The 14,177-nt window shown below is 30.0% G+C and overlaps 1 protein-coding gene across 1 annotated transcript; it reads left to right on the top strand.

Annotated features, from left to right (window-relative positions):
* Positions 1 to 5,415: 5,415 nt before the first annotated feature.
* LOC132605748 (laccase-2-like) lies at positions 5,416 to 11,923 on the top strand. Its single transcript, XM_060318969.1, has 6 exons — positions 5,416 to 5,601; positions 5,712 to 5,863; positions 6,501 to 6,745; positions 6,827 to 6,955; positions 10,183 to 11,160; positions 11,587 to 11,923. Exons 1-6 carry the CDS (start codon positions 5,485 to 5,487, stop codon positions 11,715 to 11,717), a joined length of 1,752 nt encoding a protein of 583 aa, XP_060174952.1. The 5' UTR covers positions 5,416 to 5,484; the 3' UTR covers positions 11,718 to 11,923.
* The last annotated feature ends 2,254 nt before the right edge of the window (positions 11,924 to 14,177 follow it).

Here is a 14,177-nt window from a genome sequence, read left to right as displayed (position 1 = left end):
TTTTGTAAGTTTGTCACAAATTTTTATTTTTCTTCGGGGATTTTTCAAAAGGTAGTTGTAGGTAATTCAAAAGATGAAAATTTAGTCCTTTGACCACGTTATTGCAAGTTAATAGAAAATTATTGTAGATCACCTTTTGAGTCAAAAGTGTAAATTTGATGCTACTCACTGCCCTAGCATAATAACTGTGAGTTTAACATTTTTTATTTTTTTTTATAACTTGAGATATTTTACAAGCACAATAGTATTAATTAGCATTCTCTTCATTTGTGTTCCTGTTCGTTTTCTTTCCCTCAGAAATTATCTTTGTTATGTATGATTGATTCTTTTATTTTAATCTCTGATACTTAAATCAGGCAATCAATAATTACATGAGAGTTTTCACATGTTATTTTCATTATTAGAAGTTAACGTTTTGAAACTAATTATAAAGTTTCTAGTATCTAAATATTGGTGTACTTAAGTTATTCTTTGGCTAATTAAGTTGTAACGTGAAAAAAGAAATTAATATTGTAACTTGACTAACTAAATTCTTTTATATTATGCATGATTTCCACATCACTATCTTTTTAAACGTCATCAGTTGTATCTATTATAACGTCAATTGCTATTTCATATAATTTTTAATGATTTACGCGTTAGATATGTGCAACGCGTGTACGCTAAACCTTAAGAAGCCTAAGGGATCAGTGGATGTAGTTTACAAAAAGTTTTAGATTCTTATATTAGGGCAATACATTAAATTTAGAATACAAACATAATTGGTACTAATATTTTTTAAAGGAATTAAATAAATGAATAGTGAATATTTTAATATTCTACGATTAATATAATATATTGTAAATAAATTAATTGGAAATAATTTTTTACCAAGTACCAACAACCATAGTGTTATTGACCAATTTTAATTAAAAAAGTACGAAGGGTCTTAGAAATATTGATTGAACTTTTTGCCCTTCATTAAAGAACTCTACAATAGACAAAATAGTCATTTAATAATTGTCTAATATTTAGGAGTTAAAAATTCATTAAAATTTGATTATTAAACCTTTCCTTATTGGAATAATGCACCTAAAATTTAGGACTTTGAAATCAACTAAAATTTTAATTATTAATTTTTCCTTTTTTGTTTATATAAAATATAACATATATGCAAAAAAAATAAAAAAAATAATAACACATGCGAAGTACATTACGAGATTATGAATAGTTTATGGTAATATTTTGCTAGCTTTGTATCAATGGCAATAACTACTGGCTATGATTTGTACGAGTTAAAATTAAATGCAAAGATACGTAAAAGTAGTATGCACTAAATAGGATTTTGACCAATTAAAGTTCCCTCCAAAAAAAAAAAAAAAAAAGATCTACATATATTTTAAAAATATATATATCATCAATTAAGTAGGATATCAGATTTGCTTGGCGTTCAACTCCTTTTAGGTTAAGACTTAAGAAGTACTTTTTTGGTTACAAAATTTTAGATTTAGGAGCTAAATCCTCTTTCTTTACTTAGAGTTGTTATTAGTTTTTTTTTACCTTCTTCTAATAAATCTGTATAAGTCATTATCGATTGATTCTTCATCATTCTTGTGCAGGCAAAACAAGATTGAAATATGTAATTGAGACTTCTTGCTGATTAAGCTCGAATTTAAGGGTATGCTTCTTTTCTGAATCTTATTTCTAATTCATTTTGTTCTATTTTTGTTAAGGTTTTTATCACCTATTTGAATATGTAATAGGTATTGAATGATAGTCTAATTATTAGACGTGGTTGCGAAACTGAAAAAAACGAGCTTCAAAGTTCAAACTTGTGGAAAGAAGTTGTTTAATATTTGAAGTTAACTAATATTAATTAAAAAATTTAAATTAATAATAGAATTGTGAAGTTAACTACATGCAACTATTTCAATTGTGAATAAATCATGAGATCTAGCATATCGTCATTATTTAATAATAGAAGCTAATAATAGAAGCTAATTTTTTTTTTTGGTACAGGCTCTAATGATTATGTTATCAAATGGCTGTTTAGCGGTATTTTTTTTTTTTATTATTATCAATTCAAATCAATTTCTTTCGCCGGTAGAGAAGTTGCATCTATATTTTGATGTCCATTGATATTTTACAATTTTTATTTATTTATAGAATTTTAATTTATTGACATATGCAATGCACGTACACTAAAGCTAGTATTTACCAATAAATGCAAATTGACATCCTCTTAAGTCTTAACACACACGAATGTGAAAAATGTCATAAAATTTGGACATAAACTTACAAGCCAGTAGGAATTGAACCCGAGGTCTTTAAGATTAACCTCTGAAGTTATAATAATGGCAAAGGCTCAAATATGCCCCTAACGTTTGCGAAATTGTACACATTTGCCCGTCGTTAAAGGTTGGTGCAAAGATGCCTCTAACGTTTTTTTTTTGCCATATGTGCCCTTGAGTTAACGGAAAATATTGGAGGGCATATTTGTTCAATTTCGCAAACGTTAGGGGCATATTTGAGTTATTGAAATTCCTGAATATTATGACACAAATAGTTCTCAGTTTTTTTTGTAGGGCACTTTATGCTAGCCAATGATTTATTGCAACTGCATTTTGAAACTCCACACTTATCATACAACCCCTCACTTTTCTCTCTTATTCTTTCACTTGTTCATGAAATGTCGGAAGCTTCGAGTTCTTCAAATAGCTGTGGAAGGGTTTGTGGATGTGGAGTTGTGGAAGGGTTTGTGGATGTGGAGTTGTGGAAGGGTTTGTGGACGTGGTGTTACTGCACTCCATCTCACTTATGGACTTCAAATAATTCTACTAAATTTTAGTTATGCGTGAAATTCGTGAAAGGGCCAAACCGCATTGAATGTTATGTAAGAAACCGTATAAATGCTTAAAATGTGATACTCTTTCTATTATTATTATCAAAATTTTGAGCACTGCGGGAGACATATTTTCATGTGTCATAAGTCTAACGTAAGTTATCTCCTTTTTTATGTTTATGTTTTATTGCGGCAATTGTTGCATTCATTATCATGTAGATATTGGGACTGAGAAGACGAAAAATATCCAGAAAGAACTATCCAGATCATCAACAAATTAAAAAATAAAAATGGTATTATCATTAATAAAAAAAATCTTTTGAAAAGGGGAAATGACGCTCTTATTTGTGAAAATAGTCTTTAAAAGATGGTTGTAATCGCATCTGCACTTTTAGTTGTATAATTTTGATGTGATGCAATGGTGGATGGATTGTAATTACAAATGTTTTGGATGCAATGATATTTTGTGCCATAATATTCAGGAATTTCAATGGCTCAAATATGCCCCTAACGTTTGCGAAACTGAAGAAATATGCCCTCAAATATTTTCCGTTAACTCAAAGGCACATATGGCCAAAAAAAAAAAAAAACGTTAGGAGCATCCTTGCACCAACCTTTTAACGAGCGGGCAAATGTGTACAATTTCGAAAACGTTAGGGGCATATTTGAGCCTTTGCCGTTATAATAATAACCCTTGGCCAAGACTTCAATATTAGCTTAGGTTATTTCATCGAAATATTCGAAAAACAAATTCACAGATTAAGGAGGAAGTTTCAAATATAATTATGTCCTCAGTGGGGCGAAGAGAATGTAACTTAATTGATTCTACTATCTAGGTGTAGGGTGATAAATTAGATAAACTCAGTTTTAACGTAGGTAACCACCAACTGCAATTTGTATCAATGGCCAATTAGTACCTCGGAAGGGGTGTGGTATGGAAGCATTTTCGCCGGTTATCCATTGTTTGGGACAACTGTTTAGTTTTTGGCCTGCTTTTTATTTCTTTTGTAATTTATGGGCCTTATAAACCACCCTATAAAGAAAATGTTTAGACCAAGTCTAAAATTTTGTGGATGTAAGACAATAGTCTTAATGTTTTGTCAGTTCCAAGGATTATATAATATCTGCACAACTTCCAACATTAAGGACAAAATCTAAATAATGGCCTAAAAAGCATTTACGTAACTCAGCCAAAACAACACGGAAAGAGAATTCTCACACTTAATGCCTCGTAAATCACTCATTCTTTGTCTCAATTTAGGTGACATATATCTTTTGTTTCAATTTATGTGACATACTTTCTTTCTTAGTTTGTTTCAAGAAAAATGTTACATATCTATATTTAGAAATAATTTATCTTTAAAATTTTCATTTTATTCACAATGAGATGATTAATAGTCATACAAATTTCCAAGACTTATTTTAGATCACAAGTTTAAGAAGTATTCTCATACAAATCTCTAAGACTTATTTTAGATCACAAGTTTAAGAAGCATATTCCCTTATTTCTTAAACTTCGTGCTCAATCAAAAATGCCACATAATATGTTGTATTAATCATGTGGTTTTCTCATATTCCGCTAGTTTAAATTGCTTTATTACAAAGAAACACAGCAAGTAGCTAGTGTGTTGATTACAATAGGTCATCACTAAGTGATGTTAGTAGCAGTATGTACCCAACAAGGTACGTAGTTGGTGTAACTGAAAAAACGATTAGCCATTGTATTGAACAATTTATCCTAGTTATGAATAACTAATTGCATAAAAAAGGAAATAGAATACACACTTTATACTTTGTAAAACACTACTAATCACGGGGTTCTCCTAAATTTGCTTTATTACAAAGAAATAGTAAGTTGTGTGTTGATCACAATACAAAATTCACGGAACGACATAATGTATTGTCAATCTTTTCTTGCTTGGAAGAAAGGTGTGGGTCAAATGTCACACTAATGTTTTTTTTTTTTAAAACAATTTTCTAATAAGGTACAGTCCTACACGAAAATGATGAATTAGAATATGACATATGAAGAGAATACACTATCTTGGTCAGCAAGATTAACAGTTGAAATTCGAGTGTTTTATCTAAATTATGCAAAATTGCTAGAACACCCTCCAAGATAGGCAACATAAGGAGTTTAATTATAACTTCTATATATTAATAGTATGAAAAGAATTTTAATTTGACACAATCAAGTTTTCTAAAAGATATTACAGGCATCTGCTGCAACATGTTAAACTACATTGACAGTACAATTTGTTTTTGCATTTTCGGTGTATCATAGTATAAGTGTAATCCCTACATATGTAATTTTCTGGTTAGAGTTATCATGTGTATTCTTGGTGAGAACTTTTTAATTGTTATGAGTAGATAAGGTTTTACTGAATAGACTTTAGGTACACTCTTACCAATTGGTGGGATATCTCTTTCCTAGTGATAGTCTTTTTTTTTTCCCTTTGTCTGGAGGTTTTTCTTCACAGTACTGAGAATTTAATAAGACAAATATTAGTACCTAATTATTAACCAAGCAATATCTAAACATGTCTATATAAGCATATCTCATGGGTTCCTCAAGAATCATTCCATGCAAAGAAACGTATTAAACTTTCACAGTATCTCTCTCTTATTTGCCAAACATAAAAAAAAAATAAAGAAGAATCAATATGGGTGCTTTTGTTTTTTCACGACCAGCACTTTTATTTGCTTTTTTCTGCATTTGTAGCATTATTCTATTTCCAGACTTTGTCACTGCTGGCATTACAAGGCATTACAAGTTCGATGTAGGTTTATTCAACTTACGTTGTCACTCTTGAAATTCAGTAAATTAATTATTAATTGTATTCATTTGAACGTTTCAGAACATTTTTTTCATGTTTTATAATTTTTGCAGATAAGATTGAAAAATGTGACTAGGTTATGCAAAACAAAGACCATTGTCACTGTGAATGGGAAATTCCCAGGACCAAGAGTTGTTGCTAGAGAAGGTGATCGTCTAGTGGTCAAGGTTGTTAATCATGTCTCCAACAATGTTAGCTTTCATTGGTATGAACTCTCATCTTTTTAATTTTCAATTGGAACACTATTATGACTAGTGACGAATCTAGAATTTAGAATCAATTCATAAAGAATGAATATAAAAGTCTAGCCATAACATTCATAAACTAGAGATTGATAGATAAATAGAGAAGTACAACCATAATATATCATTATAGATTTGTCAGGGAAGAGTTCAACTGCTTGTGTAGGCTGCATTGTCTGTCGTACCGTTGACTCTATCTATTCATTAAATTTTCCTTATTTCATCTTATATTTTATGTAGGCGTGATCCCTCTTTTTTCAATATCATTCATCCACTTTACTTTACTCCACATAGCCTTCTCTAATAGGAAAAAACCTTCTATTTTCGTCAAATGACTCAACCTCCTTCGCTGGATCTTATTATATGTATGTATTTTAACCCTTTTTCTTTGTGTCTCAATGTGCACATATACCATTGTTTGAACTTAAAACAATATCTGAGTAATTTATTTGAACCCACAGAACTCGTTCTAGATTCACCTATGCTATTATCACCAGTTTAATTTCTAACAATCTTTAGTTGTCCAAATATATGAATAATAAAATTATCTTTAGTGTTAATTATCTATATTTGGTTAATTAGTTTTTTTCAATAAAACAGGCATGGTATTAAACAACTTCGAAGTGGATGGGCGGATGGACCAGCATATATCACCCAATGCCCAATACAAACTGGCCAAAGTTATGTCTACAACTTCACCATTACTGGCCAAAGAGGAACCCTTTGGTGGCATGCTCATATTTCATGGATGAGGGCTACCCTCTATGGTCCTCTTATCATCTATCCCCAGCATAATACTTCTTATCCATTTGCCAAACCCCACAAAGAAGTCCCCCTCATGTTTGGTAATTAACACCACTCAATGTCTATATTATAGTTTTATGATGATTAAAAAGGATGTTAATACTAAATTACAATGCTTGCAGGTGAATGGTGGAATGCTAATGTTGAGGCTGTGATTAATCAATCACTTGTAACTGGAGCTGGACCTAATGTCTCTGATTCATACTCTATTAATGGTCTTCCTGGACCATTATACAATTGTTCTGCAAAGGGTATAGTATAGTTTTATACTTTCTTACTTTGGCATAGCTCCCGTATAATTTGGTCAATGAACCATCCCGGGTCCCGGCCATATAAAAGGAAAAATATTGTAAACTAGGAGGCAACGGCCCGTGCTGGTTATGAAAATTGAAACTATTAATATATCTTGGTCAAAACAAAATATCACGATTACAATATGCACAGCCTAATCTATATTTAATATTGAAAGCACGATCAGTTTTAGAAATGTTGATTGAATATTTTGCCTTTTATTAGTACTTTATGTAGTTACTTAATGATTACCCTTTTCTATATATTAGAAAGGACCGTTTCAACATGCATACTTAATGATTACCCTTAAGATTAGAAGAAACTAATAAATCTCTCTTGATTTGCTATTGAACAAGAAAAAAGAAAAACTTATTTTTAGTATAAGGGAAAATTAAGAACAAAGAAAAGGAATATATGACATTTAGTTACTTTTAGTAATTAATCATGATTAACTAATATGAATTATAACCTCATTAAGTTACTTAACTATACTTAATGATTACCCTTAAGATTAGAAAGAACCTAATCTCTCTTGATTTGCTAAAATGAACAAGTAAAAAGATAAACTTATTTTTAGTATAAGGGACAATTAAGAAAAAAGAAAAGGAATATATGACATGTAGTTACTTTTAGTAATTAATCATGATTAAATAATATGAATTATAACCTCATTAAGTTACTTAACTATACTTAATGATTACTCTTAAGATTAGAAATAACCTAATCTATCTTGATTTGCTAAAATGAACAAGTAAAGAGATAAACTTATTTTCAGTTTAAGGGAAGATTAAGAAGAAAGAAAAGGAATATATGACATTTGCTTTTAGTAATTAATCTTGATTAATATGAATCATAACCTCATTAAGTTACTTAACTATACTTAATGATTACCCTTAAGATTAAAAAGAACTTAATCTCTCTTGATTTGCTAAAATGAACGAGTAAAAAGATAAACTTATTTTTAGTATAAGGGACAATTAAGAAGAAAGAAAAGGAATATATGACATTTAGTTATTAGTAGTATTTAATCATCATTAACTAATATGAATTATAACCTCATTAAGTTACTTAACTATATTAAATTTACACAATTTTTTGATATAAACGTGGATATAGATGGTAAGTATTTACCCCTTTTTTTTCATAGTATTTACCCTTCACCAAATATATTTATATACGGAGAAAATTATTTACCGTTCACCAGATCCAAATGGGAAATATATGGAGGAAACTAAATAAATATGACATAATCACAGGTCTTACGTTAGTACGAGTCAATTTGAAAAGTTATATGGGCCCACCATATTCATGACATTTCAATGTGGGTCATGATTTGTAATTTAATAGGAAATGTTGGACTTTTTCTAAAGGTATATTCATAAGGTCCAAATAACTAAGCAAAACTGATCTGCGTCCAAAATGGTTTCAAAGACTAATACACGTAGATAGCTAATTGTTAAGGGCCTGTTTGAAAAGCCACCCAGGTAATTGGAATTGGGTGTAATTACACAGTTTGATCTGTTTGTTTGATCATGTAATTACACAGTTAGGTGGGAATTGAGTGTAATTACACTCTTCAATTCTCAAGGGGAGGGCTGAGAATTGGGTGTAATTACAGGGTTACTTTTTAGTTTTATTTTTTATATTTCTATTATTTAATTTCTTTTTTATTTTAATTTCTTTTCTTTTCTAATTTATTTTTTATTTCTATTATTTGATTTCTTTTTTATTTTTACTTTTTAATTATTTTTGTTTTTAAAAAATATATATTCTTTTTATAATATTTATATTTCATTTCCTTTCTTCTCATTCTCAACTTTTACTTCTCGTGGTTCCATGTAATTGCTCGTATTTTTTTATTTTATTCATTTAGCATAACCGTGTTAATATTCTAATTTTGGAAACTACATCTCTTAATATTAGAAAGAATCAGTCATTAACAAACTTGGCATATAATGAGTTACGTTATTACAGTAGAATTTTATTGTGAATGAGGTTATAGACTTAAATTTTTCCTTTCTTTTGAATTATAGGAGTATTTACTTATGTTACTTTAAAACTTACTTATGTAATGTTGAAATTTGACATAAGAGTATTACGTTAAAAAAATTTCCTTTGGATTCTGAATTTAGGTTATATTTTCGATTTTAATTTATTTGCTTTAGTACTATTGACTTGTTATTTCACATTGCATGCTGTTTATTTTTCACTTACGGTTGATAGAATTATTGTCAAACATTTGAATAATGTTATGACATTATATTTATAAATATTCTTTTTTTGTCAAACATCCAATCCCATAATGTTCTCACAGAAAAGGTATGCTTTTAAGTTTTATAATCAATTAAAATTAAAATATTATTAATTTGAAATTATATATCAATTATTTTTTTACAATATTAGTTTCAAATATATGATTATTAATTAACATATTTTCAAGAAACAATTTATTATTAAATAACTAATTTAATATCATTTATAAAGGCACATATTTTTTAAATATTAGTGTTAAATTTTTTTATAATTAAATTTTATTTTAAAATTAAACTAACTGTGTAATTACACTTGTGCAACCAAACAACACACTTGTAATTACACTGTAATTACATTATGACAAACAAACATGTCATTGTAATTGCAATACTATGTAATTACTAGGCTATGTAATTACTAGGGTAGTAATTACACCAATTCCAATTACCGGGTGGCTTTCCAAACAGGCTCTAAATGTCAGAATTGCCTTTAATTTCTATTACAATGACTTTAAGCATACATGTTGAAACCATGCTTCTAATATATAGAAAATTATATAGGCTAACCACTTTTTCAAGCGATTTTTTAAACATAAACAGTATCTGAAAATTCGTTGAAAAGTAATCACTTTTGATACTGAAATATCATGACAATGTCACAGATTTTAATCTTAATTAAGTGAAAATCTCAGGATACTGTTATGGATTTCAAATATTAAAAAAGTAAAATTCCATGATAGCATCCCCGGCAAAGTGTCACAGATTCCAACAATTGGCTATTTTAAATGACTTTTAAATTTATGACTATTTTTAATTACAAGTTTGAAAAATGACTATCTTTGAATTTTACCCAAAATTATCACTTAAACGTTCTTTTATACCGTTGATGTATAGATTGACTAACTGAGAAATTGTTTTGACGTTGCATTTTGTAGATACTTTTAAGTTGAAGGTAAAACCAGGAAAGACATATTTGCTGCGTATAATCAATGCTGCACTCAATGACGATCTTTTCTTCAGAATAGCTAATCATACTATGACAGTCGTTGAAGCAGATGCAAATTACGTCAAGCCCTTCGAAGCAGACACAATTCTAATTACTCCTGGACAAACCACAAATGTCCTCCTTAAAACACACCATAATCCTCAACAAACCACTTTCATAATGGCTGCTAGACCCTATTTCACTGGCCAGGGCACATTTGATAATTCCACAATTGCTGGAATTCTTATGTATGATCATAATTTACTTGGAACTAGCTCATCATCATCTCACACATCAATTAAAAATCTCCCGATCCCAATTCTTCCACCAATTAATTCCACCTCATTTGTAGCCAATTTTACTAGCAAATTTCGCGCTTTGGCTAGCGCAAAATTCCCAGCTAATGTTCCACAAAAAGTTGACAAGCATTTTTTCTTTACCGTAGGCCTGGGTAGTAACCCGTGCCCAAAAAACCAAACTTGTCAAGGTCCTAATAATTCCTCAAAATTTGCTGCTTCTGTTAATAATGTCTCTATGATTCTCCCAACCACAGCACTACTCCAATCCTACTTCTTCAAAAAATCAAATGGAATATACACTAGTGATTTTCCAAGTTTTCCTCTGATGCCCTTTAATTACACTGGCACCACTCCAAATAATACTAATGTCTCTAATGGCACAAAAGTTGTGGTGCTTCCTTACAATACTTCAGTGGAATTGGTAATGCAGGACACTAGTATTCTTGGTGCTGAAAGTCATCCTCTTCATCTTCATGGTTATAATTTCTATGTTGTTGGCCAAGGTTTTGGTAATTTTGATCCTAAGAGGGACCCTGCTAAATACAATCTTGTTGATCCTGTTGAAAGAAACACCATTGGAGTTCCAGCTGGTGGATGGGTAGCCATTCGTTTTCTAGCTGACAATCCAGGTGAGTTATCATTCCTATAGTCACTTTAAAAGTTCTATACATTGACATGGTAAAAAAACTTACAAAATCAGGTAACTAGTAAGTTAATTATAGGTAAATCTGTTATAATACACATTGATTCGTAACTTGGTAAAAATGATAATTAACTTGCTATTACATGTTAAACTACACCATCGTGTATATAACTTATTAAATCCTTAAGAAAACAAAAGTTTTGCCATATAAGTTCTCATTAGTTTTTAACTTCTTTACAACGACAGTATACTTTTTTTTTTTACGTCACCTAAAGAAGACTACAAGTAACTGTTCTATAAAAGTGGGATTAGTAACCTGGATATAAGGTTATTTGTTATAAACATGTTAAATTATACTGATAGCGTAAAAATAAATGCGATTAACCTTGTTTTTTCTTGGTGGTATAAACAGGAGTATGGCTCATGCATTGTCACTTTGACGTGCATTTGAGTTGGGGATTGAGGATGGCTTGGTTAGTGTTAGATGGAGATCTTCCTAACCAAAAGTTGCTCCCACCACCAGCTGATCTTCCCAAGTGTTAAGAAACTCATCAGTTCTCCAGCGTTTTTCTTCTTTCAATTATGTATTTGACTTCTTTTGGTTTAATTTTGTTGCAATCTTGTGTATTTTGTTTTTTTCTTGCTTGAGATTCTTCATTGAAGAATAAGAAAGGGAGGAGAGTGACGGAGATTTTGTTTATGTAAAACTTTTGCCGGATTAATCAATAAAACATTTTAAATTTCTCCTATTGGAAAAGTTCTCGATAGCGATTTCCCCCTAATTTTCCTATTATTCACTCTGCGCTGACATCCTTAAAGTTTACTTCAATTCAATCCACATTTCTCTTTTATGTTAAGTTTCTCTTTTATGATTGACTTGTGGTAAATCAGAAAAGGCTCAATTTTAATCGTGTCAATAACGGATCCATTATAGTGTACTTGCTTGAAAGAAAGGCGAGTCAAGTGTCCCTCTCCCACAGTTCCGTTCAAACTTCCAATATTATTTTTTAGTCCGTTACAAATATTATTTTTGTTTTATGACCTTTTTCACAGAAAATAAGTAAAAAAGTAACACATGAAATTTATTAAGAAAACACATGAAATTTTTGTTGGATCATTTTCTTTTATTTAGATTATAGGTAGACATTGAATTGAAGATCATTTCTTCGAGCTAAATTCGATTGAAATAGCTGGATTACCATACCAACACATACATACTATGAATATTCCTCATGAAGATGCATTAGACTTTCCCAAGATTTCAAATCATAAACAAAACATAGATTAACGTGATATTTACTCCCTCTTACAATTGTTGACAATTGAGTTAGTTCCTTAATTCCTAGCAATTAAGGCCATAATCTGTTATGTTTCGTGTAAAAAGAGCACATGATTATTTGACGGAATTAATTCCGAGGAGATTTTAGTACTGAAGGAATGGTATTTCGTCAAGAGTGTTATTGGAAAACAATTTTTTGTTATAGGATTTAAGTTTGACGACAGAAGGTGGTCAATGTGATAAAACTTATTCTAAAAAAAACACTGGATTTTATGGACCACCAGTTGATGTAGATTGATTTCCTTTTCATCCAATGTTTGGTTGAAAATTATTTTACTATGAATTGTAATTATAATCTCAGTGAACCAAATTATAAGTGGAAAAATTATTTACATAATCATATAACTTTAAAATCAATTACAAAAATGTGTGATTTACCGGTCAGTAACCTGGAAAGTTGATGCTAACTAATTGTAATTGGAACAGGTCGAATTACATTGAACATGGAAACTTTTTTTTAACACCACTAGAAGATAAAATTCTTAAAGAAACAACTTTTATAGTACTTGATCTTTGTACTCGTTGGAGTAACATAAGAACTGACTCAAAAAATTAAAATAGGCTATGTGGGTAAACCATATAAATTTATTAACACCTGGTGTTTACACTAAGCTAATAAATGCAAAATATGTTTCCTTCATATGTAGATTAATCACTTAACTATGGTTGGTTGAGTGATATGTATTCTTGAATTAAGTTTTAACTATTATTATTAAATTGTTTGATTTGATGTAAATATCGAATGTCAGCAACTATTTAACGTGCTTGAACATTCCTGGTATGCGAGAGACTAGAAACGTGAAAATGAATGCTCCGAAAGGGGGGGTGTATTCCTCCTTCAAACATTTTGGATTAAGTTCACTTTAATGGATACTTCTGCACTAAGGCCCTGTTTGGACATGGTTTGAAAACATGATTTCAAATCATGTTTGGACATGCAATTTGGATATTTTAAGTTGTATTTTCACTTATAGACATAAAACCCCCACAAATTGTGAAAACTATCAAAACATTCTTAATTCTTATACAATCTTACCAAATGAGCAAGTCATAGTTCATCACAAAATCAGTACACTATTAGAAGGCCTTTCTAAAAAATATAATATTAATTAATCAAACTTTAGTTCAATAAAAACGAAAATTTAACATGAATAGTAATATAACTACTCTTTAATATAATTCTTCCACATAAATTAAAGGTTGGTAGACATAAATAAAGGTTGGTGGAAGTTAATGAGATTAGTAAATGATTGATGAGGGTAATTGTTAAAAATATCTATCAACTTATGGTTTTTTTTTTACAAAATATAAACTTATGGGTTAAATTTTATATTTAAAAAAGTTGAAACCATGGTTTGAAACCCAAATCATGCATTTTTGGATGATTTGGGGTTTGAAAAACGCATATCCAAACGGTGGTTTGGAGTCATGATTTCAAACCGTTTGAAAACGCATGCCAAACGCCTACTGAGGTTCAGTTTTATTATGATCATGTGCCATATGTTTTCTAAGATTTACTGATCCCCATGATTTCCTTTCTGTATGGGGACAAAAGATGACCATTCCTCTATGTCCTCTTCTTTGGTAGTTCCAATTACAGAAAAAAGAATCTTTCTATATTGCAGATGAAAGAGTAAGTGATGCAGAAAATACAGCTTTCCCAG

This window comes from Lycium barbarum, chromosome 1 (genome assembly GCF_019175385.1).
Source record: "Lycium barbarum isolate Lr01 chromosome 1, ASM1917538v2, whole genome shotgun sequence".
Lineage (NCBI taxonomy): Eukaryota > Viridiplantae > Streptophyta > Magnoliopsida > Solanales > Solanaceae > Lycium > Lycium barbarum.
Note: the sequence above shows the minus strand (reverse complement) of the source record. Positions and strands in the feature narration are given on the sequence as shown.

What these genes read in the sequence shown, in the direction of transcription:
- LOC132605748 (XM_060318969.1), top strand. Translation starts at nt 5,485, where the DNA reads ATGGGTGCTTTTGTTTTTTCACGACCAGCACTTTTATTTGCTTTTTTC. An exon ending in AGAAGTCCCCCTCATGTTTG is followed by an intron (nt 6,746 to 6,826) that starts GTAATTAACACC and finishes CAATGCTTGCAG; the next exon opens with GTGAATGGTGGAATGCTAAT. An exon ending in ATACAATTGTTCTGCAAAGG is followed by an intron (nt 6,956 to 10,182) that starts GTATAGTATAGT and finishes TGCATTTTGTAG; the next exon opens with ATACTTTTAAGTTGAAGGTA.